At 37.0% G+C, this 27,662-nt stretch overlaps 1 protein-coding gene across 2 annotated transcripts in view; it reads left to right on the top strand.

The window, feature by feature from the left end:
- KLF12 (KLF transcription factor 12) overlaps positions 1-27,662 on the top strand; it is a 454,868-nt gene that overhangs the window by 138,941 nt on the left and 288,265 nt on the right. For both annotated transcript variants that reach the window (XM_027116076.1, XM_027116077.1), the window contains exon 2: positions 4,291-4,354. In XM_027116076.1, coding sequence (XP_026971877.1) covers positions 4,322-4,354 — 33 coding nt within the window. In that variant the 5' untranslated portion in view covers positions 4,291-4,321. The remainder of the gene's footprint in view (positions 1-4,290; positions 4,355-27,662) is intronic.

Raw genomic sequence — 27,662 nt, forward strand, 5'->3', positions numbered from 1 at the left:
GAGTTTTTTGATGAGGACAGTGCCCTTTAGAACTTCGGTACTTAGGGAAGATTTACTGGATAATTTCACAAACCTATTTGGCAGAGTTAAATAATCTTTTAATTAGGAAATTGATGATATAATAACTGTTATTGGAAATGTGCCAATTTCCTATTTTATATCGTGGTTTGGTTTTGATGGGAATTTGGGGAACAACCCAAAGGTCCCTTAGCATGAATAAAATTGGAGCTTCATCTATTCTATCTTGTGGTCTTAATTTGGGGAAATTCTGTTGTTTTCCTGTTTAATATCTGTTCACTGATTAAAGAGAGATAATTCTTACGTGTGCTTACGTATATGTTAGTGCAGATTGTTGTATAGACATTACTTCAGTTAGGGTATATCGGGTAGGTAAAACAGGTATTATCCTTGCTTCTGTGGAGACGGAAGTTGGGCCTCAGAGAGGTTGATTGAGGTTTTTAAGGTCACAGAGCCAGTAGATGACAGAGGTGAAACTAGGGACAGGTCTTCTCAATCCTAAACTGTGTCTTCTTTTTCTGTGGGGTGGGTGCTACAGAGCAAAAGATGACCTTGAGTGCTTTGAACAGCTTCAATTGAATGGAAAACAGAAGTTAGCATTGTACCAAGCTGTCCCCAGGTTTAAAACATACTGAGGTGTACATTTAAATTATAGGTAGTTACAGAGATATATACAAAGAGCCGTCCACTAACATTTGGGACTAACTCAGGGGGTTTAAAAGGACCCCACCATTATCTGACTCGTTGCATAGGAAATTAACCTCTGATCGTCACTGACAAATGGATCTTTTTTTTTTTTTTGTCAAATGGATCTTAAAATGCTCATGTGCTCAACTCACAGAACTACTTTCAGAACAAATACTATCATTAGGATACTTGGTAAATCTCCAAATGCTGTAAAAATGTGTGATGTTGTGTTATGTATAATTCACAAAATTTAATGTTTATTGTGGTCTGTAGCTTAATTGCATCAAAAAAATACAAATTATATAATTAAGGCCCTAGTTACTTGGTTAAGAAATATCCACACAATTGATATAAAGGGGAGTTTATTTTTCTTTTGTTTTTATCATTAGCTTCTCTTATTCATTTGACAAACCTTTATTTTATCTCCTAAAGTTTGCTGGGCAGTGGGCTGTGTATTGGACCATAGATGGTAATAGAACTAGGTTAGCAGGTACAGCTTCTTCTGGTGGGAATATAAATTGGTGTAGTCTGTATAAAAAGCTTCTTCTGGTGGGAATATAAATTGGTGTAGTCTGTATAAAAAGCAATTTGGGTAATATATTTTGAAAGAGTGAAAAAAGTTCATATTATTATGATCCAGTAATTATACTTATATAACTATATTCTAAGGCAGTTAAGGTAACTAAAGGTGCAGACAGGGCAGCTAAGTACAGTGGTGTAGGATGTGGATGCTTGGCTGAGGGGTGAGTCGTGGAAATCTACACTAGGCTTCCCTGGCCAGGCCCCACCTCCTGATTAGAGTCTGTCTGTGTCTTCCCAGAGAGGGCATCCTTTCTAGTTGTCCAAAGGCATCCTCCAGGCTAGCAGAGGTCCTTGTGTCCAAGATTTACGTAGAAGGATGTGTGTTATCAGTAATAGTAAAAAATAATAAACTAGTAGACAAAAATGAGGGAGTAAATAATACTGTATCCCTACAATGGAGTATTATGAATTTAGGGAGAAGCATTAATAAGTTGAGTGTCATGTAAAAATTCTCATGGTTTATTAAAGTGTGAAAAAAATTATAGAACCAGAATGTAAGATTGAAACCAGTTTCGAAGTACCTGGTACATTCTGCTGAGAAGTGGGAACTGATGGATTGAGATATATTTTGAAGAAAAGAAAGGACAAGATGTATTTTGATAAGAACATGGTGTTTTAGATGACTTTTTAGTTCTTTCAAGGGGTACCCTATTATGGTTTCATAATGTAAAATAGAAGAATTATCCTCTGAATTTCAAGAGAATATTTCACCACTGTCATATTAAAATATTGTATTTATGTTCCATTGCTTCTTAGTGGCATTTCTAGTAGTGGTGAAAGCTGTACTATATTTTAGGGGATGTGTTTTGAGTCATAAGAGACATATCTATATCAATATAGACATAGAGGGAGAGATGGAAGGAGGGAGGGAGGGAGGGAGGGAGAGTCATTGACTGACTGATCAATTGATGGGGTTAAAACTGGAATAAAATGAAAGACCACTTCATCTTATAGGCCAAGCCCATGGAACCTGTACATTCTGGTACATTTCATTTAAGGCTTTATGAGTGAGTGAACTGTTTTTTCTGTTCAAATGTATGGAAACACACACAAAGGAGACCTGGCTGGATACTGCCTGTGTAGACATTGGCACAGAATGGGTGCTGCTAAGAACTCCAAGGCGTGTCCCCTCTTGAGTGCAATTCCAAATGAAAAAAAAAAGTCAACTGTGCCTAATAAGCTGGCTTAACTGAATGCCAAAGAAAATTTGCCTCATGAAATGGAAATTCTGAAGCAAGTTACATAATACTGAGAGAGAATAAATAGGAGGACTTTTAAGATCTATCCAAATGGGGCAAATGGTGTATTGTAATCAGAACTCTCCAATACAGCAATATTTAATTCTATTTGGTGAGATCCAAATGGTGTTGGGGATTTGGAAGCTTTCAGAAATCACATAAATATTTACTCGGTATTTGTTTAATTTTTGAGTGACATATCTTAGATCAGTTTTTAAAAAGTTACTTGGGTATTGGATAACATGGAGCCACCCAAAAGTATTCATGTTAGTCGTTCTGCACATTTGTATCAGCTATAAAGAGGGAGAACAGCATTCCTTTAACAATCTCTTAGTTGCTAAGAATAATAGAGCCAACTGCTCCAGCCGGAACATTTGTGACTTCTCTTTCTTACATTAAATTTACTTCTAAAGCAGTTTCTGCCATTTTCTCCCCAGCCTTCTCTCCCTGTTGCATGCCTTTCTTTTTCTCCCCTCCTTCCCTTATCTGTATACAGATTTTCATATCTTGTGCCCAGGATCTGTCATAGTGTCATAGCTGGAGTTTCTGCCTCTGTTTCTTCATTTCTCCATTTTGCCCTTTACATGGCTGCTAAAGAGGAAGCAAAAACCAAAACTGTTCATCAGCGATTACTTTTATTGTGTCACTCCACTAATCAAGAGCTTCAAAAATTGCAGAATTAAGGTTTTCTTTTTCTCTCCTCCAGTGGAAGAATGTTACCAACATGTGGAACTTTTTTCTCATTTTTTAAAATTGAAGTATAGTTGATGTACGATATTATATAAGTTACAGGTGTAGGATATAGTGATTCACAATTTTTAAAGGTTACAATCCATTTATAGTTATAACATATTGGCTATTTTCCCTGCGTTCTACAACATATCCTTGTAGCTTATTGTATACATAATAGTTTGTACCTCTTACTCCCCTACTCCTACGTTGCCTCTCCCTACTTCCCTCTCCCCACTGTTAACCACTAGTTTGTTCTCTTTATCTGCAAGTCTGCTTCTTTTTTGTTATCTTCACTAGGTTGTTGTATTATTTAGATTCCACATGTAAGTGATATCATACAGTCTTTCTCTGTCTGATTTATTTCACTTAGCATAATAGCCTCCAAGTCCATCCATGTTGTTACAAATGAAAAAATTCCATTCTTTATGGCTGAGTAGTATTCCATTGTGTATGTATAGCACATCTTCTTTATCCATTCATCTGTTGTTGGACACTTAGGTTGCTTCCATATCTTAGCAATTGTAAATAATACTGCTATGAACATTGGGGTTAGCGTATCTTTTTGAATTAGTGTTTTTCTTTTTTTTTCAGATATATATCCAGGAGTGGAATTACTGGGTCATATGGTAGTTCTATTTTTAGTTCTTTGGGGAACCTCCATGCTGTTTTCTGCAGTGGCTGCACCAATTTACATTCCCACCAACAGTGTATGAGGGTTCCCTTTTCTCCACATCCTTGCCAACATTTGTTATTTGTGTTCTTTTTGGTGATAGTCATTCTGACAGATGTGAGGTGATATTTCATTGTGGTTTTGATTTGCATTTCCCTGGTGATTAGCGATGTTGAGCATCTTTTCATGTGCCTGTTGGCCATCTGCATGTCCTCTTAGGAAAAATGTCTATTCAGATCTTCTGCCCATTTTTTAATTGGGTTATTTTTTGATGTTGAGTTGTATGAGCTGTTTATATATTTTGGATATTAACCCCTTATTGGTTCTAATTATTTGGTTTTTTTGTGTGTGCTTTTCTTGCAGGATCAATGTGACTCTGGAAACAAATGGATGAATGAATATCCATATGAAGAGGAAAACAATAAAGGTTGGTTAGTCAAACTGTATAATTGCAGTGGCAGTCCTATTTTGAACATTAATTTTGGGCAGTTATTCTCATTAGAGCACTTCTTTGTCTGACTGTGAGACAGAGGTCAATGGTTAGAGACATTCATCTATCTATAAAGTGTAATTTTTTTTTTTTTTTTTTGCGGTACGCGGGCCTCTCACTGCCGTGGCCTCTCCCGCTGCGGAGCGCAGGCTCCGGACGTGCAGGCTCAGCGGCCATGACTCACGGTCCCAGCCGCTCCACGGCATGTGGGATCTTCCCGGACCGGGGCACGAACCCGTGTCCCCTGCATCGGCAGGCGGACTCTCAACCACTGCGCCACCAGGGAAGCCCTAATTTTTGTTTTTAAACTCTTAAATATATAAAAAAAATTATAAAGAGGCAGCCCTTCTTTGTGCAAGTCTAGCTGTTGTCAGTTTCGGGAACTGAAGCTGGTTTAAGAATCAACTTTCAGATGATAATTAAAAAATGGAAAAACACTTGATACAACTGATCACTGGGACAAAAAAAAAAAAAAGCCAGATTTTGTTTAATATATATCAATTCCTACCAGAAGCCGAAGCCTAATCCTAGTGCTCTATGGCATATGATTGCTGTCAATGCTGTCCTCTTTGCAGCTGCAGTCTGGCTTTCATCAAGGGCATGGGATGATTATGAAAGGCTTTTAACTTTGTTTTTTCACAGACAAATACTGGTGTAAATTAGAGGGTAAAAAAATCCTGGGAATTTCAACAGTAATCAAGTGCTGGCTATCACTTTGTAGTATTTATTTGAACTTTTTGTGTACTTCATACTGGTCATAATATAAACATCATAAATTAATACTAAGAAAATGACAATATGTTAAACCATTTCTATTTCATAAAGTCTAGTACAGAGGCATGTGCCTCATAACTCTTTATATAGCTGCACAACACATACAGTTTCATATTTTCCTTCCCCCATTGCTCCTGCTACCTTCAAATAAATGTACATCATGTCTTTTTCTGCCAGCCCACCTTCTCAGATACTTACAAATGATTTTCCAGATTATATCTTTCACTTGAAATTGCCTTCTTCCAATTCAGCATCCATTCATGATAAAAAGTCTTAACAAGTTAGGCCCAGAAGGAACATATCTCAACATAATAAAGGCCATATGTGACAAGCCCACAGCTAATATACTCAGTGGTGGAAGTACAAAAGCTTTTCCTCTAAGATCGAGAACAAGACAAGAGTGTCCGCTCTCACCACTTCTATTCAACATAATACTGGAAGTCCTAGCTAGAGCAATCATGTAAGAAAAAGAAAAAAGCTATCAGAATTGCAAAGGAAGATGTAAAATTGTCTTTATTTGCAGATGGCATGATTTTATATATAGAAAATTTTAAAGACTCAACCAAAAAAACTGATAGATATGATTAATGAATTCAGTAAAGTTGCAAGATACAAAATCAACATAACAAAAATCATTAGCATTTCTATACGCTAACAGCAAAGTTTCTGAAAAAGGAATAAATTGATTCAATTTACAATAGCATCAAACACAGTAAGGTACTTAGGAATAAATTTAAGGAGATGAAAAAGAATACATTTTAGGAGATCTCTATGCTGAAAACTACAGGACATTGATGAAAGAAATTGAAGAAAACACAAATAAATGGAGAGGTACCTCATGTTCATGGATTGGAAGAATTAATATTGTTAAAATGTTAATATGACTGAAAGCCATCTATAGAGTCAGTGCAATCCATATCAAGATTCCAATTATGTATTTTACAGAAGTAGGAAAAAACATTTCTAAAATTTATATGGAACCACAAACAACCTTGAATAGCCAAAGAAATCCTGAGAAACAAAAAATGGGAGATGTCACATCACGCTTTCTGATTTCAAGCTGTACTATAAAGTTATAGTCATCAAAACAGTATGGTACTGGTAGGAAAAAAACCAACAAATAGACCAATGGAACAGAATCGAGAGCCCAGAAATAAACCCAAACATATATGGTCAACTAATATTTGACAAGGGAGCCAAGAATACTCAATGGAGAAAAGGCAGTCTCTTCAATAAATCGTACCGGGATAATTGGATATACATGTATGAAAGAATGAAATTGGACCCATATCCTACACCACTTACAAAACTTAAGTCAACATAGATTAAAGACTTAAATGTAGGACCTGATACCATGAAACTACTACAAGAAAGTACAGAAACAAAGCTTCTTGACATAGGTCTTGGTAATGATGTTTTGGATATGACACCTAAAGTACAAGCAACAAAATAAAAAATAAACAAGTGGGACTACATCAAGCTAAAAAGTTTCTTCACAGCAAAGGAAACCATCAACAAAATGAAAAGACAACCTACAGAATGGGAAAAAAATATTTGCAAACTGTGTATCTGATAAGGGGTCAATATCCCCGAATAGAGGGTGCTCGTACTACTCAATAGCGAAACCCCCCAAATAACTGAATAAAATAATGGTCCTAAGTCTGAATAGACATTTCTCCAAAGAAGATATCTGAAAGGCCAGGAACATAAAAAGATGCTCAATATCACTAGTCATCAGAGAAATGACATATCACCTCACACTTGTTAGAGTGGCCACAATTAAAAAGATAAGAGATAATGCTGACATGGATGTAGAGAAAAGGGAATCCTTGTGCACTGGTTGGTGGGATTGTAAATTGGTGCAGCCACTATGGAAAACATTATGGAAGATCCTCAAAAAATTAGAAACAGAACTACCATATGATCCAGCAGTTCCACTTCTGGGAGTATATCCAAAGGTAATGAAAACACTAACTTGAAGAGATACCTGTACCCCCATGATCATTGCAGCATTATTTATAGTAGCCAAGACATGGAAACAACCTGTCAACAGATGAAAAGATAAATAAGATGTGGTATGTATACACAGTGGGGTATTATTCAGTCATAAAAAATGAGGAACTCGTACCATTTGTGACAACGTGGATGGACCTTGAAGACATTATACTAAGTGAAATAAAGACAAAGGCAAATACTGTATGATTTTACATGTATGTGGCATCTTAAAAAAAAAAAAAAAGCCTTCCTTTTTTCCTTGCTAAAATTTCTCCTTTGCTGTATTTGTTTCTGGAAAGTTTTTAGCCCTCTAGAGGGAGTTTTGATTCAGAGATGATATAAAGTAGATTTCTGGGTAATGTTCTTTTTTATGATCTCAGTATTACCTATATGGGTACATTTACTTTGTGAGAATTAATTGTACTGTGTACTTATTTGTATATGGATTAGTGGTGTGCTAGTAAACTGGCTCTAGGGCATGGGGTGGGGAGGCCTGATCTGTAATATTTGTCAATTCCCATGGTGTAAATATTCCCACTACAGCTGGTTTCAATGGTTTAACAAAGAGCTTGCAAGATTCCTTAAAATTTAACAATTGGCTCTCATGAGCTGGAGATGAGCTAGCTCTAGCAAACCATTGATAATTTCATGTATAATGTAACGTTAAACAATTTTCTATACTCCTTAAGACAAATAGGGCAAATGTAGTAAATTCAAATTTTCCTGACTCATCGCTGCGTAAACATGGAAACCTTCACTCATTATCATGCAGAAAGTACTTATCCCTTTTCTTATGTATGATGTTGATCTTATATTTATGTTTTCATTTGTAATTAAATTTTTATGTTTGAATGGATCAGTGTCAGCTTTGTAAGTTTATACAGTTTGACAGGGTCATTGCTCTGTAACTAATTTTATGACAACTGAAGATTATCGCAAAGAGAATCTTTGTGTTAATACTTACCCTGAGGGTAGACTGAAAATATTATCTTGATTAAGTATAATATATTATGTGTGATTCATTCTAAATGATCGTGCCTCATAGCTCATAATTCATGAGTTCAGAAGTCTTTATAGAAGAAGGAGCAGTGAGTATTTCACTTAATGTGTTTGTCCCAATGAATTATGTTTTTCTTCTTGCTGTTCCTTATATTTCTCAATCTGTGTTTTCAGTTATAGATGCCTTAGAACAAAGAGTACATTGATGCTTGTTTTTAAACCTGCTTGAATCAGGTGTTGTTAGTTTTAGTAAGGTCTGATTCAGAGAGAAAATTGCAGTTTGGAAATTTATCTCTTCTATATTTCATGTATATTCCCAAGGTCAGTTTTAAGATGACGTTTTTAAAATGTCAGCAGTGGATGCAACATTGCCACTGTCTACATAATTGAAAAGGGATTTGAATATGGCTCTTAAAACTATTTTGTACATTTCCAGTTTGCCAGCGGTGATAAAATCTTGCCAAGAGCCACAGAATATCATGCTATGCCTTCCTGCTTATGCTCTAATATTTAAACAGCCTAAATAGCATTTGTAAAATTTATTTTGTGGCCATATCAATAGTCTTATTTTCAGGTGCTGTCTTCATCTCCTCTTTCAACCAGTCAATCAATCAATTAATCAATAATATATAAATATATTATATCAAAATATGTGTGTGTGTATATATTCACATTATGTTCTTTACTCAGTTTTTAAGTTCTTTCTTTTACTCCATTTCATTGCAGTTGAATTTGTCGCTTTACCATTTGCCATTAGATAACATGAAATAAATTCTAAAAAGATTCCAGTTATCCATTATTTTCTATTCACATATATCGGCATAAAACTTTGTCTATGTGCTCTTTAACATATTTTAGCAGTTGCTCTCATTGTGAATGTTTGTGGACCTGACTCCACAAACCTGGCTTTGCTCCATTGTTTTCCATCCATTTCAGTATGTTTCCCAAGTGCTCTCAACAGCTGGTTTAGAGCAGGTGTCCAAAACATATGCATGCATATACATTAGTCCAGCTTATCAGAGTTCATGTTCAAACTTTTGCTCTGTGACTACTTCTGATGAACAGCTGCTTAAACCATTCACCGTTAACAGTGAGTAAGTTTTCCTTTTTTGGATTTGGAAAGCAAGAGGACGATAGCAGGCCTTTCTGGGAAAGCTTTAATTCCCTACAGAAAAAAGTTTGCTTCATAGCGATGGGCATATATAGGGTGGTTACTTTAAATTTCTTTTCCATGAAGTTTCAAGGCTCTTTCTTCACTCAAGGTAGAAAGATTGTAATAGCAACAATCCAGCCTTTCTTCCATTTTGAGCTAAGTAGGCATAGTTGTTGAGAAAGCCCCAGTTGATGTAAGTGAAATATATTGTCAGCGCTAGGCCACTATACATTTATGTAGAGTAGCTGCCTGGGCAGTAAACATGGAATCACAAAAAGTCAAGTCTTCGCTCTGCAATTCTCTGCCTGTATGATCTTGGACCAGTGACTTCTTGCTGAATTTTAATTTTCTCAAGTGCCAAGTGGAACTAATAACACCTGTCCTACCTATTTCAAGAGTTGTTATGGGGTGAAAGAAAATATGACATATTTTGAAAGTAATTCAGAGCTGTAGAGTTCTAAAAGTGTGGGTCGTGCTTGCTACTATTATTTATACAGCATAAGACAGAGATTCATGACTTTGTTGTATGACCTCACATCACAAAGTCAAGTATCTTCAGAATTGGAAGTGCCCACAAAGGTCATTGACTCTAATCTGTGCTTGGTACATGGCTGTCTTTCCATAAGAGTTGGTTGGTTACTTCAGCGCTATATCTTGAGTACTGCTTGGAATTTCCTACTGCATGTGGCAGTTCATCCTGTTTCCAGGCATATCTAGTTATATTAAAAGTTATGCCTTTTATTGAGCCTAATCAGTAGATGTGATAATGATCCAAACTAGTAGGTGTAGAGCATATTTATTAAAATATAGTCCTGCGTGAGGTCATTCTTCGGTGAAGTCCCGTCACCCTTGGGTGTCTGATTTCTTAGACCTGGGATACGAGAACAAAATGATATACAGGGATTTGAGAAAGATTATGCAGTTATTGAAGTAGAATAATGGCTTTATTCTTTGAAAAGATGATGTATTGCTCATTTTAAAACATTAAAGCATGCAAAGTCCCATCACCTCCCTGTCTCACACCTATTAGTATTTGGTGAGCATTATTTGCAGCCTCTCTGTGTACGTATATACAAGTAAAGAGAGATGGTTTTACAAAAATAGGATCATATTTGTACTTTGTATTTCTAATATAGAGTTATTTTTGTTTGCTTCTGATGTAATGGAAGAAATAGAAGCTGAGTTTAAACCAAAGGAATTTATTATTTTCAAGTTAACGTCCTTTCACCAAAGTGATGCTATCATTTGAGAGTTAAGAGAAAAAGAAAATAAAAAACTTTGAGTTCTGATAATTCTGTGGTTTTTTTTAATGACTGAATTTAACTTCAAACAACATCTTTTGACTTGTTGCTATGAAAGGTGGGTAAATTAATGACATTTCTAACTTTTTTCCCTCTTCTTGTTTTACTATCTTCTTAAAACTTAGGTTTATTAACATTTATTTTCTGATTGTTAACTGTAATTATCAAAGCCAATTAGTATTAATTCTTATTTTTCTCAGAAATATGGAAACACTACTTTACTGTCATCTGGTATTTGGTGTCACTGTGAAGGCTGAAGCAAACTGGTCTTTGCACTTGTTCTTGTCTTGCTTTTTGTTCAGATGTCCATGGACTATTTTTAGTAAGCTAGAAGTTCAGTAACTTCATCAGTTTTGCTTCTTGGTTTTTATCATTCTGTGTCAGTTTTTCTTGGATCCTCCCATTCAGCTCTGAGGAGTAGACTCTGTTTTTATGTCTTCAGATTTAAATATTATATTTAAGGTGTCTTTTCTATTTGTTCTCTTGTTTAGTAACCCTGAAGATAGGTATAATGTTTCTCCTTGGCGTTTTGTATCTGTGGTCTTCACCTTTAATGTTTTTATTTCACTTAACTGTGCTTTCCCAGTCAACATTTTTTCTCACTACCTTTTCAGTCAAATTCTTTGTTACTTTTTAGTTCCTGGAGTTAATTATCATCTCTGTAGTATTTCATAACTCTGTCTACTTACTTTCATCTGTTTCACATGTCCTGTATTTTATCATTTGAGCCCTGTACTTTCCTGAATATTATTTTCTTTTAAAGCAAGACCCTTTTGTTTGAACCATTATTATTTTTGAGCCTGTGAAGTGGTGCTATTTATCCAAATTCTTCATCTGTTTCCTTGGGTAATTCTTCCTGCGGTGTTTGTTCTTCACTGGCCTCTTGCTTACATTTCTCTCTGGCTTTTAATATTTGCTGCTTTCATGCACAGTTCCCTTGTGGCCTCTCTCTGGTTTTTACCTATCTTTGAATGGGGCCGGTAGTTTCCAGTATGGCAGGTAGTACTGTGGACAGGGGCACCAACAGTTTTGGGCATGTGCTAGATGAGTCCAAATCTTTGTCTTGCGTTTCTTGTTTCAGATACTCTAAATAAAGGTGTTACTTCCAGAGTCCTCCCTCAATTGCCCTTGTACAGCAGAGCCTCTGGAGACAAAGGCTTCTGCACTTCTGGCACTTCAGTGACCCCCTGGATGATGGAGCTAGACTCTAGAAAATGCTGCATCTGTGTGTTTGCTCTCTTAGCACCACTTTCTCTGCTTTCACTGGATAGGCCTTTCATCGCTGTGATCTTCACTTTTAGGAAATTGCTCCAGGTCTGAGGAGGTATGTATCCGTTCCCCGAGGACTCCGAGATTTCACAGTCTTTGATGAGTATGTTTTGATTGGCAGTCTGAGTTTCTGACTGTTTTTACTTTCACTTAAGATGGAGTTTTTCTCTGTTTGTTTTTTCTAAATTGGCTTTGAAAGTTTTCAGTGAGTTTTAAAGGAAGGGTATAAAAATGCCTTAACATCACCGTTTCTAATAGGTAGTATTTTAGGTACATTAAAGGGACCCATGGAGACTGTTGAACTTGCTGACGTGTTTAAGAGCTTGGCTCTATATGCAGGCCTCCTGGCTTTCAATCCCAGCTCTGCCAGGGCTTCACCTGCTTCTGTAGCTCATTGTCACACCAGTGCTATGTGGACGATGATGATGATGATGATGATAGTAGTGTCTCGTCCATACAGTTGTCATGAAAGTTAAGTGAGTAAAATGCTAAAGCGTTCACATATTGTCTGGTAGTTACTAAGTGCTCGTTAAAATAGCCATTTCCTCATTTTAAGTCATGTTAATTATGTCCATTTGGCTTTAGGAAAATTTGCTGTTCAGGCCAGTAATTGTATCTATATTGTTTCCTTGGACTGAGGATACTGCTGGAACATACCTGCATACCAGGGGGTACCGGGTCTCTGACTTAGTATGTCAGCTTCCAGTTTCAGGATCTGACTGGGGACTTCTAAGTTGTTGCTCTGTATTGATAAGAAATAGATACCTCTGGCTTTCTCTCGGAGGAAATAAAATCCTTGCACTCACTGGATATGCTCCAGTGGTTGGTACACATGCTATTCATTTCCCTCACAGAATGTTGACAGCTTATTTTGTAGTAGGCAGGGTTCTCCAGAGAAACAGAACTAATAGGATATATATATATATATGCATACACACATATATATGTGTGTGTATATATACATATATATATAATATATGTAATTTATCGTAAAAATTGGCTCATGTGATTATGGAGACTGAGAAGTCCCGTGATCTGCCATCTGAAAGCTGGAGACCTGGGAAATCCAGTGGTGTAGTTCCAGTTCAAGTCCAAAGGCCTGAGAACCAGGGGAGCCGGTGGTGTGAATCCAAGGCCAGGAGAAGTCCAGTGTCCCAGCTTAAGCAGGTGAGAAAGGACTAATCCTCCCTTTCTCCACTTTTGGTTCTATTCAGACCCTCAACAGATTTGACGATGGCCTCCCACACTGAGGAGGGCCATCTGCTTTACTGAGTCCACTGATTCAAATGCCAATCTCATCTAGAAACACCCTCCCAGGCACACTCAGAAATAATGTTTAATGTGGGCACCCTGTGGCCCAGTCAAGTTGATACATTAAATTAATCATGACACCTATGCTGTAGTCTGATTGACTCTAGTAATCTTATACTTAGAGTATGTTATTTGTTAGGCACAGGCCTACAAAGCCAGATTATATTTAGACCCTGTTTTCAAGGCTTCATCATCTCAGGGACAGGCAAATGAGTTACTACTATTTGATGTGATTAGTGCTACAATATATATAATGAAACCTAGGGAGCTGCTGATGGCTTCACTTGTGAAGTGACCTTTGACCTGGGCCTTGAATGCTGGTGTCACATTTTCTGGAAGAAATAGGAGTAAAAGTCACAATTTTTTGGTTCAAAAAAATTCTAAGTAAACGCAAAAGTATATTTTCTTTCTCTTGGTCACAAAAGTGCCCGGCAAAATTTCCTTTTGGAGTTAAGAATAAATGTAATACTCAGTGATACCATTAAATATTTCAGCTAAAATCTGTTGAGGCTCGTTTATGTGTGCAAATGATTTTCTCTTTGCTTCCCCCTCTGTCTCTCTCCCCTTTTATGTCTCTCTCTCTCTGTCTCACATGCTCTGGTGTACTTTTGTGTTCTCTCTCTCTCTCTCTCTCATTTTCATTCTCTGGCCCTTTGATTACAGTGGCTCTTCAGCTAAGCTTTGTGTCATCCTATTTAGAGTACATTACCAAAGTAGTTTATATAATGTGTTTTACTAGAACTTTTCAGGAGTGGTCATAAAAATGATATGAGCATCTTTTAAACATAACCATTTTAGTTAACCAGTTTTGATTTAATGAGAACATCAGAGTATTAAAGCAACGTAGTGATTGATTATTGAAAGCATTTGTTGAAATATAATATCTATCTGGTTAATTTTGTTATTAACAACATCTGTGCATTTAAAAAAAATTGTAACCTCTTTCGCCTCTCTCCGGTTGATGTTAGCTGAGAATTAATCTCTTACTGTTCTCCAAAGAGACTTTTGTTTAATAAAATCATGAATGATTATTGACTCAACAATGAGTATGATTCTTTATCTTATAGTTTAGTCCTTAGTATACCTTAAGGCCTAATGGAAGTAAGACTCACAAATATTCCAATTTAAGAATCAGTTGGTTATTCATATTCAACATGCTTTTTTCCTGGAGCTAGGGTTGGCTAGCTCCAGGAAACAGGAACCACGGGAATGGTAGAGGAACAGAACCACGGGAATGGTAGAGAATATGGAATTTAGTATCAGGATTTGACCTCGTCTGATTTTAGGAGCTAGTTAGGCAAGTTAGGTGTGGTTGTTGCTTCTGTATTTTGGGTGCTAGGCCTGACGTCAGCAGGGCACACAGTCAGGAAGAAAGGGTGACAGGAGGTGCTGGAGAGCAGGGATGAACGGAAGCCGTGAGGGTGAGCTGAGTCCACACAGACTCCTCAGTGCTCACCAGCCTCCATCTCCTCGAGGATGCTGCGAACTGCAGGGGAAGCTGGCGCCTTCTCCGAGTCACAAGTATCTCGTGTGAGAATCAGATAAGCTGATGGAGATTTGGGGGGCTCGTTCCACCCCTGAGGCAGCATGGTGTGCAAGCACAGAGTGACAGCAGGCACGAGCTGCACCCGCCCCTGAGCCCTGCCTTGATCTTCTAAGTGTGGTGAGAACACGAGGGCTGCCGCACTTCTGCCTTCTGCGTCTCACCACGGTGTCCCTTATAACCCAGGAGCTGTGGAACCCTGCAGGGAAGACAGTGCTGGACCATGCAGGTGGAGCTCAGCTAAGCTGTGACAGTTCATACCCAGCACTGAGTCCCACGTTGCCTGTTCTCCCCATTTTCCTGCAGGAGTCTCCTTCCTCACCCTTCCCTCCACCTGAGTGTTGTATGTCGTACCTTTTCTGATCCACGTCCTCTTTCCTTGATCCTTCCATTCCCGTCCGAGGACGGAAGCACTGTCTTTGGGACCCAGGCTTGTAGTGGAGATGATGTCGCACACAGAGAAGTCTCACCCGCTCTGGACAACCACCTGCCTGGATTCACTGTTTTTGAGCTCTGCTTACCTCTTGAGGAACGGCAGGATCGTTTGTGGCCTCATGTGGTACTTGACTCGTTTTTGGTGTCAGTAGTAGCTGAGATCACTCTGCTCCCTGGATTTTGACTGTCCATCTATAATGTAGTAGAACGGTCAGGCTCAAGCCAGGGCCGTGTGGCCATGGGGAGCTTTGAGAGCATAGGAAGATCGAACATAGCGTGAGAAGAGGGGAGATTCTGATATAAAATGGTGGAAATTAGGTGGGTCATCCGGATGTTAGGGGCTTATCCAGCTAGTAAAGTTCAGAGTAAAATTATGAGCAAGAATGAGATTGAGAGATTATATCCAGAGTAAGAATGAATGATGCCAGGGCCAGCGTACGTTAGAGGTGAGGGTGACAGGCTGTAACTGAACAGAATCGCTGGAGAGCAGCTAACGAGGAGGCATATGTTAATTCACGCCCGGTTCCGGACAGGAGGCGCTAATACTGGAGGGGAGGATGGGGGGCGGCGGGGGGTGGTGTCAGAGGGCAAAGGGCAACACCAGCGGGACTGCCGAAGTAGTGGCACCAAGAAAGGTGAGGCCTGTGCAACAGGCTGGAAGGGCAAGTGGCTCGTTATCACAGGGCAAGTCGACTCTCCTGTGCTGGGAGGTTTCCCGGAGGTCTGTGTTGAGCCCTGGTGCAGGACCAGGAAATCCTGTATGATGGGCCTTCCTGGAACAGAGGTAAAGGAGAGCATTTGGAGAGGTGGGTGAAGGTAGACAGGGAGAGGGTATTAGCCCTTTACTGGGTTCGGGGGGGAAAAGAAGAAAAGCTTTTGAAGGTAACCTGCCTTCAGTTCCCAGAATTCCATCCATAACCCCAGAAAGGACTTGACTCTGATATGTGATTTAGAGTAAATTCAGAAATAGCATTCTAATCAGATAGAGAGTAAGAACAATTAGGTTGCTAAAAAAAGAAGTTCAGATACTGGTAGAATATGCCAGTTTATATTTTTACATTTACATGGTGTGTGTGTGTGTGTGTGTGTGTGTGTGTGGAAGAGAGAGGTTGATTGATTCTAGTTTATGGGTAACGCTTGCTAGATTTTTCTGAGTTTTAATTACTTTTTAAATTTAATTACTCCATTCCTTTTAAATTGAATTGCAGATCGAATTCACAGTCCTTAAACACCAAGATCACATGAATTGAGACACTTGATCTGGTTATTCCCTTTGTGGACTCAGTTCTTTCCAGTGGTGACTACTTTTCACGGAGATTAATGTCGCCAACCTATAGATATGAAGGACAGAGTATCTTATTTATGCTTGTAAACTCTTCTCTCCTGCAGAATATACTCATTCTAAAAAGGAGAAAATGATGGAAATAGGTGGGTGTCTGGCTTCTGGCTAGATATGTTATTTCCATCCATGACAACCTTTATCATTCTCTGACATCCTGAGGGACTTGCGTCAGGTTGCACTGCAGTTAGTAGAACGGCGTACATTTAATCTTTGTTTCGAAACATTTATTTGTACATCATTTCTAAAAGTGCCATTTAGAAAGGCCCCAGTAGAGAAATAATTGTGGAGGAGCTACTTGTGACGATATTTGTGTGGGAGGAGAGGTTGAGTGATTACAGGTAGAGGAGAGTAAGCAGAATTTATTGTTTTAAGCAACTAAATGATTTCCATTTATAATTTCTTCTGGTTCTACTCTAGGACATTTATGCATCTGAAATGCTTGCTTGTCTAACTAGGTAATCACTGTATCCCCACCTCACTTCTTAATTCTCCTCATAGAGTTTGAAGAAAAACTGAGATATCAGATATTCAGAGGTGGCCCCGGGCATGCAGTCTGGCAGTTCCCCAGCCCACTTCTGGCCAGCTTGGTGTAAATAATCAAGGGGCGGCAAAGAGAGAAAAGGCCAAGAGATTTCTGTGTTGCAACTCAGTGTGAATTGAGGTCTCTTCCCTGGTTCTAATCAATTATGCAACAGCATTTATTTTTTGTTCTGCCAGAAACAATATACATTGTTGTATGTAAGAATTTAATTACAGTGGAGGAGTCTCTAGTGCTTTTTGAATGAGAAATTAAGTCTCCATCTTACTTTGCCTCTAACTGTGAAACAGATACTACTAAAGCCCCAGCAGAAACTGCTGGTAACGTTAGTTGCTTTTTCCATGTTGAAATATGTTGACCGGGTGAGAGGGGAGACTAAATGGGACCAGTGGGTTAGCGAATTGTTATTCTTTTTATGTTGGCTCAGTCTTGTTCAGTAGTTCAGCATGCAGGGTCTGTGCTTCAAAGGGATGATGTTATTGCTGCCCTCAAGAGCAGCTTCTTTCCAGACTCACAGATGCAGAGAACAAATTAGTGCTTACCAGTGGGCAGGGGGGGCAGTACAGGGATGGGGGAGTGGGAGGTACAAACGACTGGATGTAAGATAGGCCCAAGGATGTATTTACAACATGAGGAATATAGTCAATATTTTATAATAACTGTAAATGGAAAGTAACCTTTAAAATTATATAAAAATTAAAAAAATTAAAAAATAAAAAAAGAGTAGCTGTTTTCTAGATTTTTCTTCTCAAGCAATGCTGAAAATTTCAAACATATATCTTAGAAATGTAGAAATTTGGAGTTGGATGTTTCTATAAGAAATATCTCATTCAAGTGGATTAATGTAAATAGGAGGAAAAAAATCAATAAAAATGAAGCAATTTGCTGAAGGTTATGGTTACATAGCCCAGTGTAGAGGGGTAGATTTGGGAGAAAGGAAGGCTAAAGGGAACGTGGTGACTTGTAGTTCACGGATTTTTAAAACCCAGTTTAAGCAAGTGGGTTTAACTTTTGCCTATTTTTGATTTTAAAGCAAAATGGATGGATATCTTTTTAATGGACGTTTGAATAAACGGATGGATGGAGGATGAATGAGGATAAAAGAAAGAGAATGAGAAAGAAAATGAGTCTGATCTCTCACTTTTTCCTTCTTTGAAAAAAGTGTTAAAGATTGTCATCATGTGATCATGTGCGATGGAAGAGTGACAAAGATGAGGCCCTGAAAAGTTGGCAAATGGGTCACACAAAACCTGAAACACTGAAAATTTATTAAGGTTGACTTTTCCAGTAAGTGGAAAAGTGGTTGAGGGAAAAGGTCTGGTTTACAGGAGCTAACTATGTGGAAAATGGCAAGGCAGGATTTTCCTAAACAGTTACCCTACACAACTATGCTGATGACATGGCAAAAATATTCTGAATTTACTGCTCAGACTATGGTTAAATAAAATAACAAATATGAAGAGGGTACTTTCCTATACTAAATATTTATGATTATTAGTCTATGCATCTGTGGTAGCCCCAAAATTTTATATTAATGTATCTAGCAACATGATTTTTTTTAATGGATAATATGCTTTTTTTTTTTTTTTAGTTTGGTAAGTTGAGTGTTCTAAGGATTTCCCCTCTACTCTTCTTCTTATGCTTTGGTGTTGCAAATTAAATTTTGATTCTTAAAATAATTGCTTGTGTTGTGTGATGACTATGTAGTCTTAACAAAGCAAATTCTAGCTAACAGTCATTTTATTTCAGAATCAATAACTTTGAAAATTCGTATTTAATCAATTTAAACAATGTGTTTCTAGTTGAAAGAGTAGGGGTAGATGCTTTCTTGAAGTTATGAAGTTTTTGGTATATGTAAAAGAATATATGTGATGGATGTATATGTAAGTTATTAAGACATAATGATAAAGAGAAACCCAACTTAAGAAATAGAATGTTTCCAGTATTTTTAAAGACCCCTTTTAGTTCCAGGCATGAGCATTGTCCTGCATTTTTTGTTGTACTTTCCTTGCTTTTTATAATGCTTGTCATCATATGTAAGTATGTATTCAGGAACTATATATTGTTTACTTTTACTTGTCTTGGGACATCAGATGAGTAGTGCTATACTCTTTTCCTTTGTAACTTGCTTTTCTTACTCAAATTTTGTGTTTTGATATTCATCCACACTGATACATGTAGGTAAAATTATTCATTTCCACAACTGAATAGAACTATATTATATGACCATACTGTAATTTATCCATTCTTCAGCCATAGACATTTTTATTCTTTCTAGCTTTTTTGCTATTTTAAACAATACTGCTGTGTACAGTCACTTAAATGTGTCCTGGTACACAAGTAGAAGGGTTTCTCTGGAGTATATCTCTAGGGGTAGAATTGCTGGATTGTAGAGTATGCACATTTTCAGCTATACTAGATAATGCCCAGTTGTTTTCCCATATTGTTGCAACACTTAAATAGCACTGTTTGATAGTTCCATTTCTCCACATCCTTACTGACTCTTGGTTTCTGCTGACATTTAGAGTTTTGTCAGTCAGGTGTGTGTTAAATAGTGTTTCCTTGTGGCCTTAATTGCACTTTTCTATTACTAATGGTTTATATGTTTACTGGTTATTTAGTTTCATCTGTGGAATTCCTTTTCATGTGTTTTTGCCTATTTTTCTATTGAATGGTAGTCAATTTTTTTTCTCGCCTTGGAGTAGATATTCAGGGCTAATTAAATATGTTGAAAATATTTTCTCCAAGATTGTGGACCGTCTTTTCACTTTTATAATATTGCTTTAATTTTTGATTTGGCTGAATATATATTTATTATACGGTTAGTGTTTTTCTGTGCACTTTGTCATGATAATTTTATATAGGATGTTTGTATCTACTAAGTGAGATTGGCCTGTAGTTTTCTTTTCTTATAATATTCTGACTGGGTTTTGGTATCAATATTAGAATCTTTTTTCTTTATTCTTTGAGAGCATGTGAATAACTAGAATAATCTTATCTTTACATATTTGGTAGAACTCACTTGTAAAGCTATTTGGGACTGGAGTTTTCTTTGTGGGTAAAATTTGAACTTGAAGTTCATTTCCTTTAGTGGTAATAAGACTATTTAGGTTTTCAGTTTCTTCTTCAGTCAGTTTTGGTAAGTTGTGTATTCTATAAAGTTGTTCGTTTAAATTTTCAAATTTATTGGCATAAAGATTTTATTAGTTTGCCAGGACTGCCATTACAAAGGACCACAGACTGGACGGCTTAAACAACAGAAATTTATTTTCTTACATTCTGGAGGCTAGAAGTCCTAGATAAGGTGTTGATGGAGTAGATTATTTTCTGAGGCCTTTTTCCTTTCCTCATAGATGGCTTTCTTCTCCCTGTGCCTTCACATGGTCTTTCCTCTGTGTACCAATCATATTGGATTAAAACGTACCCACTTGACCTCATTTTACCTTAAGTACCTCTATAAAGGCTCTGTCTCCAAATACAGTCACTTTCTGAGATACTGGGACTTCAACATAAGAAATTTATGCCCATAAGAAAATATGCCCAATTCAGCCCATAGCAAGGATGTTCACAGTTGTCTATTAATTGTATCTTTTATCTTGCTGTATCTGTACTTATGTCTCTCTTTTCATTTTATTTGTTTCAAAATGATTATTTTTATGTTTTTTACTTCTCTTTTTACTTCCTTTGGTAAGTCTTATCAGGGATTTGTCAATTTTGTCGTCTTTTCAAAAGCTCCTTTTGTTGTTGTTTCCTTCTATTGTATTTTTGTTTTTTATGTATTCTTAGTTTTTATTTGTCTTTAATTTTCTCTTGAGTTTCTTCTCATAGTCGTTGTCTGATAAATTTAGTTACTGAACTAATTAATTTTTAACTTTATACTCTAAGGATTTCAGTATAGAATTTCTCTCTAAACACGGCATTAACTGTATTTCATGAGTTTTGATATGAAGTATTTTCTATATCATTTAGACCTATTTATTTTCTGTATTCCACTATAAATCTTTTCTGAGAGTCTTGAGTTATTTACAGATCTTCTTTGACTTATGATGAGATTATGTCCTGATAAACCCATGATAAGTTGAAAATATCCTTGGCAATTCCCTGGCTATCCAGTGATTAGGACCCTGTGCTTCCACTGAGGGGGCCCGGGTTTGATCCCTCGTCAGGGAACTAAGGTCCCACAAGCCAAGTGTCATGGCCAAAAAAGAAAAAAAAATACCCTAATTCAAAAATGCACTTAATATATCAATACCTAACTAACCAAACATCATAACTTAGCCTAGCCTACCTTAAACGTGCCCACAACACTTAACGTTTTACCCACCTGGGCACAGACGTGCCCAAGTTGGGTAAAATCATCTAACACAAAGTCTGTTTTATAATAAAGTGTTGAATGTCTCATGTAATTTATTGAATACTGTTACTGAAAGTGAAAAACAGAATGGTTGTTTGGGTACAGAAAGCTTGTGTGTTAATTGTTCACCCTCCCGTTTATGTGGTTGACTGGGAGCTGTGGTGGCTGCCACTGCCCAGCATCACCAGAGTATCATACTGCATATCACTAACCTGGGAAAAGATAAAAATTCAGAATTCAAAGTACGGTTTCTAGAGAATGCATATTGCTTTCACACCATTCATAAAGTTGAAAACTCACAAGTTGAACCATTGTAAGTTGGGGACCCTCTGTAGAAGTTTTAATTTCCAAATGTACTTTTAGTTAATTTTAAATTACCAAACATTAGCTTCATTGTGTTGTATTTATAGCATGTTGTCTGCTTGCTATTAATTATTTATAGTATTACTATATGGCCTACTTCAAGGACAATTTTTGTAAATGCTTTGGATTTGGAAAGAATGTACGTTCTCTTATTGTTAGGTATATCGTTTTATATTTGTCCAGTAGATAAAGCTTTTAAATTATTTTGCTCAAAATCTTTGTAGCCTTACTGATTTTTGCTTGGCTAATCTATCCATGACTGAAAGAATGGGTTATAATCTCCATTTCTTGGCTAATCTATCCATGACTGAAAGAATGGGTTAAAAATCATGACTCTCTTAGTTTCTTGTTATTTCTATAAATTTTGGCTGTGTATATTTTGAATTATGCTAATAGATGCATACTCGTTTAGAATTTTTTAATACTCTTAGGAAATACATCCTGTGTCTCATTACTTAGTCATTTTCCCTTCCTTTCATAATGCATTTTGTCTGTATGCTTCTTTTGTCTGAATTTACATATTCCAGCTACTTAGTTATTACTGTCTTTCAGCATTGTGAGGACATTATTCCATTTCACTTTAAATGCAGTCAGAGTCTTTGAAAGATTGCAAGCAGGAGGTTCATATGGTCGAGTTCTGCGAAAATGGCATGGACTTCTGTATGGAAGAGGCATTGGAAGGTTGCAAAAACCTGGAGTTGGGCTATTATAGGGCAGCGTGAGATGGTGGTGGCTTGGCTTGGAGTCTTAGCACCTGAGATGGAGATAAAGAGAATGTATATGATTCAGAGGGAGAATTAATTGACAGATGTTGGTGATGGATGTCAAGGGTGATGTGAAAGACAATGTATAAATGATGAAGCTTCAGTTTCTACCTTGAGCAACTCATTCCTTGAAATTATCATTTATCAATTTTAAAGTAGTAGAGGAGTGTGCTCCTTCAATTCATTTTTGTACATGTTGCATTTAGTTTTCAAAAAAATGTTGAGGGTCTCTGAAGAATAATTTTCATACTTGCTGCTTTAGAAAGAATAAAAATAAGCCTATTCGTGTATGGGGATGCTATGAAAGAGCTTTCTGTCTAGTCCTATTTATTAATTCCTTAACTTCTTTTTTGATGACTCAGTGTGTGCCAGGCACAGTGCCACTTTTTCTGGGCTTGCAGCGGTAAATACGGTGAGTAGAGCGTGTGTCTGTGCTGAGTTTAGTAGTAAATGCAGATCAGCACAGACTCATGTATCAACACAATGTGGGAGGAGCTTTGGTGAGAGAAGTGTTCGGTTCTGTGACAGCACGTGGCAGGGACACCCACCTAGATATGGTCCAGTAAGTATGGTGAAGATTTTCAAATGAAAATGAAGCTTAGACTAAAAGAGACCCACCAGAGAAAAGTTAAGAACTTTGGAGAAAGAACATAGGCGAGAAGGAGATTATGACAAAGTTGAGGAACTGTTAAAAAAAAAAAATCATTAGGATTTGAGAGTAGAGTGCTAAGAGATATAGTACCTGTTTGAGGAAAGGAGGACTCAAATTATGTTGGTGGCTTATAACTTAAAAGTTTGGTATTTATTGTGAAAACAGTGAGGAGCTTGTGAAGAGGTTTAGGAAAGAAATTGACATGACCAGCTTTGCATTTTAGTGAACTCTTGAGTATATATAAAAAGGATTGGGTTGGGAAGTAAGGGTGGACCACCAGATAAAGGACTGATGATGATACTGTCTTGAACTGGCTTTAGGCTTGGCTGTGGAGGTGGAGAAAACTGGATAGATTCAGAGGATATTTAGGAGATAAAGTGATAGATTTAGTTATTCAGTGTATGTGAAGTTGAAGAAATTAAGGAAGTCAGAAATGGTAGCAAGATGGGGCTTGGGTCACTGGGTGGATGGTGCTACTGGGAGGATCAGGTTTGCAAAACATGATGAGATCTTTTAAACTTTTGAGATTGGAATGCCCTGGGAGAAATCCTAAGGGATTTTCCAGTGCGTATATTTGGGCCTGTTGCTCAGGAGAGAGTTCTGGGCTAGGAACTTAGGAAGTCAGTGATACATTGATGGCGCTTGAAGTGGTTGGAGTGAATGAGATCATCCAAGTAGTGTTTATGGAAAGAGAAGAGAAAAGTGGGAGGGTCAGCATGGAGAGAATTGATATAAAACAAGTACAAAAGGGTATAATATAATAATATGATGAAATGCAGTAAGAAGATATAAACCGTTGATGGGATTTTAAAGGGGGTAGTTGCTGTTAGGAGAACAGGAAAGTCTTCACGTGAGATGATCATTGAAGAATGATGGCTAATATTGAATAATTGTGAAAGAGAATGATTCAACCAGAAGGAGTTATACAAGCAATCACGCAGAGGGAGGAAAAAAAGAGCATAACTTTAGAAACCAAAGAATAATTTAGTTTAGGACAGAACAGAAAGGTCAGTTGGGGCCATTTTATAAAATACCTAATGCATTATGTTAGACTATAGTTCAAGGTATTTGAATGAATTCCATTAGTGTGCCTTGTAAAAATGTCTGTCTCTTATTTATTTTATTAACCATGAGGTCACAGTTAACAGTTTGTAGGTGTTTTTTATTCTTACTGTATTTTCCCTTGATGTGATTAATTGAAATTCTTTTGAGATGCTTTTTGAAAATCTGTTTCTTTTTTAAAAGAAATACTCAGGTTGTATTTAAGGAAATTTATTAACACTGAATTCACTCATCTGATTTCATTCATTATGTTATATAAGTAAGCGTGCATTAATTATTAAACTCTAGTGTTTAGAGGGAAAAAAAAGTGGTTGAAATGATGAAAGGTAATTTTAGACATACCTGAGTTGGCAGGTCTCAAATAGTAACAAAAAACTGAGGGTGAATAAGTGGGATAAACTTTTGTCTTTCCAAACTTTCTGCATACATTTTTATTAGGACTTCTAGAGTTAAAAGTATACTTTTGAATTACAAAGTAGATATGTAGGTGATTGGAATTTTAGATTTTTGGATGAAAACACTTGTTTTATTAATGGAAGAATTAATATTTTTTATGAGTATACAGTGATAATGTTGCAGTTGAAAATTCAGTTCTTAAGTGTCAAGATTGCCTTTTACTGAATCAATTGAACAATTAGCAAACTTTATCGACTGTGTAGAGCTCTCTACCTGAGCCTCTGGAAAAGTAGGACACCTGTACTGTGTTCTTAACAGTTCATCAACTAGGTAAGCAGCAAAAGATTTAAGTCAGTTAAATTAGTTTGATGTTCATCCTGGTCCTTTTCCATGGCTTTTTCATCCTGAGTTGTTTCTTTTAATTTATCTCTTGGTCGACTAAGATTTCATTGTCAAGTAATTTTCAGAAAATATCATAACACCCTGCATTCCCTAGGATATTTTATGTTTGAGCACATTAAACAGCTGCTTTTATACCCTAAGGTCAGATTGATTTAATAAAAGAATTGGACCATACTTTCCCTCAGAACTTTGTAAAACTTGAGTGCCGAAGTAGTCCTTTTGCCATAGCGTCTGTTAATAACTTGTTTGGCTAGATTCTATTATTGAATAGTTTATTTTATGAAGGACTCATGGATGCTGTGTTCCCTGACTTCTTGCATGTTTCAATATCTGTTTCTTTTATATTCAAAGGATATTTTGCTTTGTTGTAACATTTTGGGGTCCTACTAAGAAATCTGTAGACATGGCTTCTTTGTCTTCCGGCATTGAGTGTTCCTCCTATAGAACAGTGAGGCTAGTCTGACCTCCTCACCACGCCATGGGAGTGAATTGCTCTTTTCTGCCTGAACACCTGCAGAACGTTTTTACTTTATCTTGAAGTTCAGTGACTCAGGGATATAATTCTTTTGGATCGTTCTGTATCAATTTTTAACTGTTATTGCAATCTGTTCTTCCTTCATGTTATGGAAAATACATACTATCATTACTTGAAATATTTCTCTAGCCAGTTTTCGGGTTCTTTTCTACAGAGTCAGCAGTTTTCAGTTTGTTTTTCATGCTTATCTTTTCTCCATTAAAAAAAAAATGTATTTGTCTTTCTCCTCTGTATTCTTTGGAATTAAGTCCTTTTTTTAAAAGATCAATAATTCAATTTTTAGCCATATCTTCTCATTTCTAGCCATGTCGCCTCATTCCCTTGCTGTTTTTATTTTATTAGTTCTGAATTGATAAATTTTTGATCTTCTGTTTGTTTTGATGGCTCTGCAACATCTTTTTAATTTCTGTTATTTCATCATTTCATCTTTGATCCCCTCTTCACTGATAATCCTTTAAAAAAAAATCCTGCTATAATGGGAAGCTTTTTGTTTTTAGGTTGTGTTTTCTTTTGGAATGAGTGCTTTTTCCCTCCTTTCCTCCCCTTCCCTCCCATTCTTTCTTTTATTACTTCCTTTATTCTATGATATGTTTCCATATTTCCTGTTTTGCTTCATCTTGTCATGTAAGCAGATAGTCCGTTTGCTGAGATGCAGTGTTGGTGAATCTTTCTTTCCTTCTTTCCTTCTGTGGTTGAGACCTATCTATTTTCCCTTGGTTGCTACATATTAAGAATTAGTTGTCCCTTTCATTTTGCTCTAATTCCAGGTGAGGAATGGGATGGCCTTATTGTGGGGAATGAAAGAAGGGAAGGGCTTGGCAGTGTGAGCTGTGTCGAAATGTTCTGTGACTTCTCTCCCCAGATGGCCTTGCGTACACAATGATGCCCTTCAAAGGAGATCTCAGATATAATACTTCCTTACGAAAGCATGCAAACTATTTCTGCACCTTTCAGCTAAGGGGCACGGAGCTAGTCTTTAGGGAGCGTGGTGGTGTTCTGTTTCATCCTGTGGCTTTCCTGTTTACACGTATGAGCCCTGTTGCATACATCTTTACTTATTCAAGAGCTGAAAATCTCTCCACAGGGTAATTATTTTAAGTATTTAAGATTACTTTGGGCCCTGTAGGAACATCATCAGCTTTAAATAACAATGTCATCTTATACATTTTCTAGAGCAAAACATCTTCAGAAATACTGAAAGGGCTTTGCATTTCTCCTGTATGTATTGCTGTTGCACCATTTCCTGTTGCCAACATAGAAACAACTTACTCTAAAGTGCATATCATTTTAAATTATTAGCTCGTTAGGCATCCTGGTTTTCTGTCATTCTTGGTGTTTCAACTTAAAATGAAGTATTTATAAAATAGGTACATAAGCTGTATTAAATCGTTATGTCCGGCACCTCGTAGAAACTTTATCTCAAGGAAAGGGAATGATCCTTTTTTGGTGCTGACATAAATCCATTCTCACACGGGCAAAACGCAATCTCCAGTGTGCTCCTGGTGATTCATTAAGTCTTTGGAGTGCAGAAGGGCAGTGGTGGGTTACACTAGGGTGAGATTTTAGCTGGGAGTCTGTCACCTCCTATCGATCTACTAGTTATTTGTTTCATTTATGTTTGAAGATGCTCCACTGCAGCTGTGATGACTGTGAATTCCATATGAGTCATACGAGATGAGAAAATAAACTGAAATGTATACAGTTTACCAAAAAAAAAAAAAAAAAAAGGAAGTCAAGCTTCATGTGCAGTTTATTATGGTTTAATGCAATTGATGTTATACTCCCTTCTACTGAGATGGCCCGTAAGGAAACTATTTGTCATCTGTCATAAAGATTGACTATCTGTGACTGAGGAACCACCATGCTGTTCTAAATGATTATTACTAATCAATCGTATTGATAATGTTATTGATTGGATTAATTATAGGGAATCAAACTTTGAAGACTATTTTAAAGACTGTCCATACTTCTTTAAAGGTACATTCACAATGAAACTGTATCAGCATAATGGGGAAAGTTTCATTTATTGTCAGTGTTTCTTCATCCCGATTACTCAA

This window comes from Aethalodelphis obliquidens, unplaced genomic scaffold (genome assembly GCF_003676395.1).
Source record: "Aethalodelphis obliquidens isolate GAN/ISIS:26980383/991018 unplaced genomic scaffold, ASM367639v1 scaffold15, whole genome shotgun sequence".
Taxonomy (NCBI): Eukaryota; Metazoa; Chordata; class Mammalia; order Artiodactyla; family Delphinidae; genus Aethalodelphis; species Aethalodelphis obliquidens.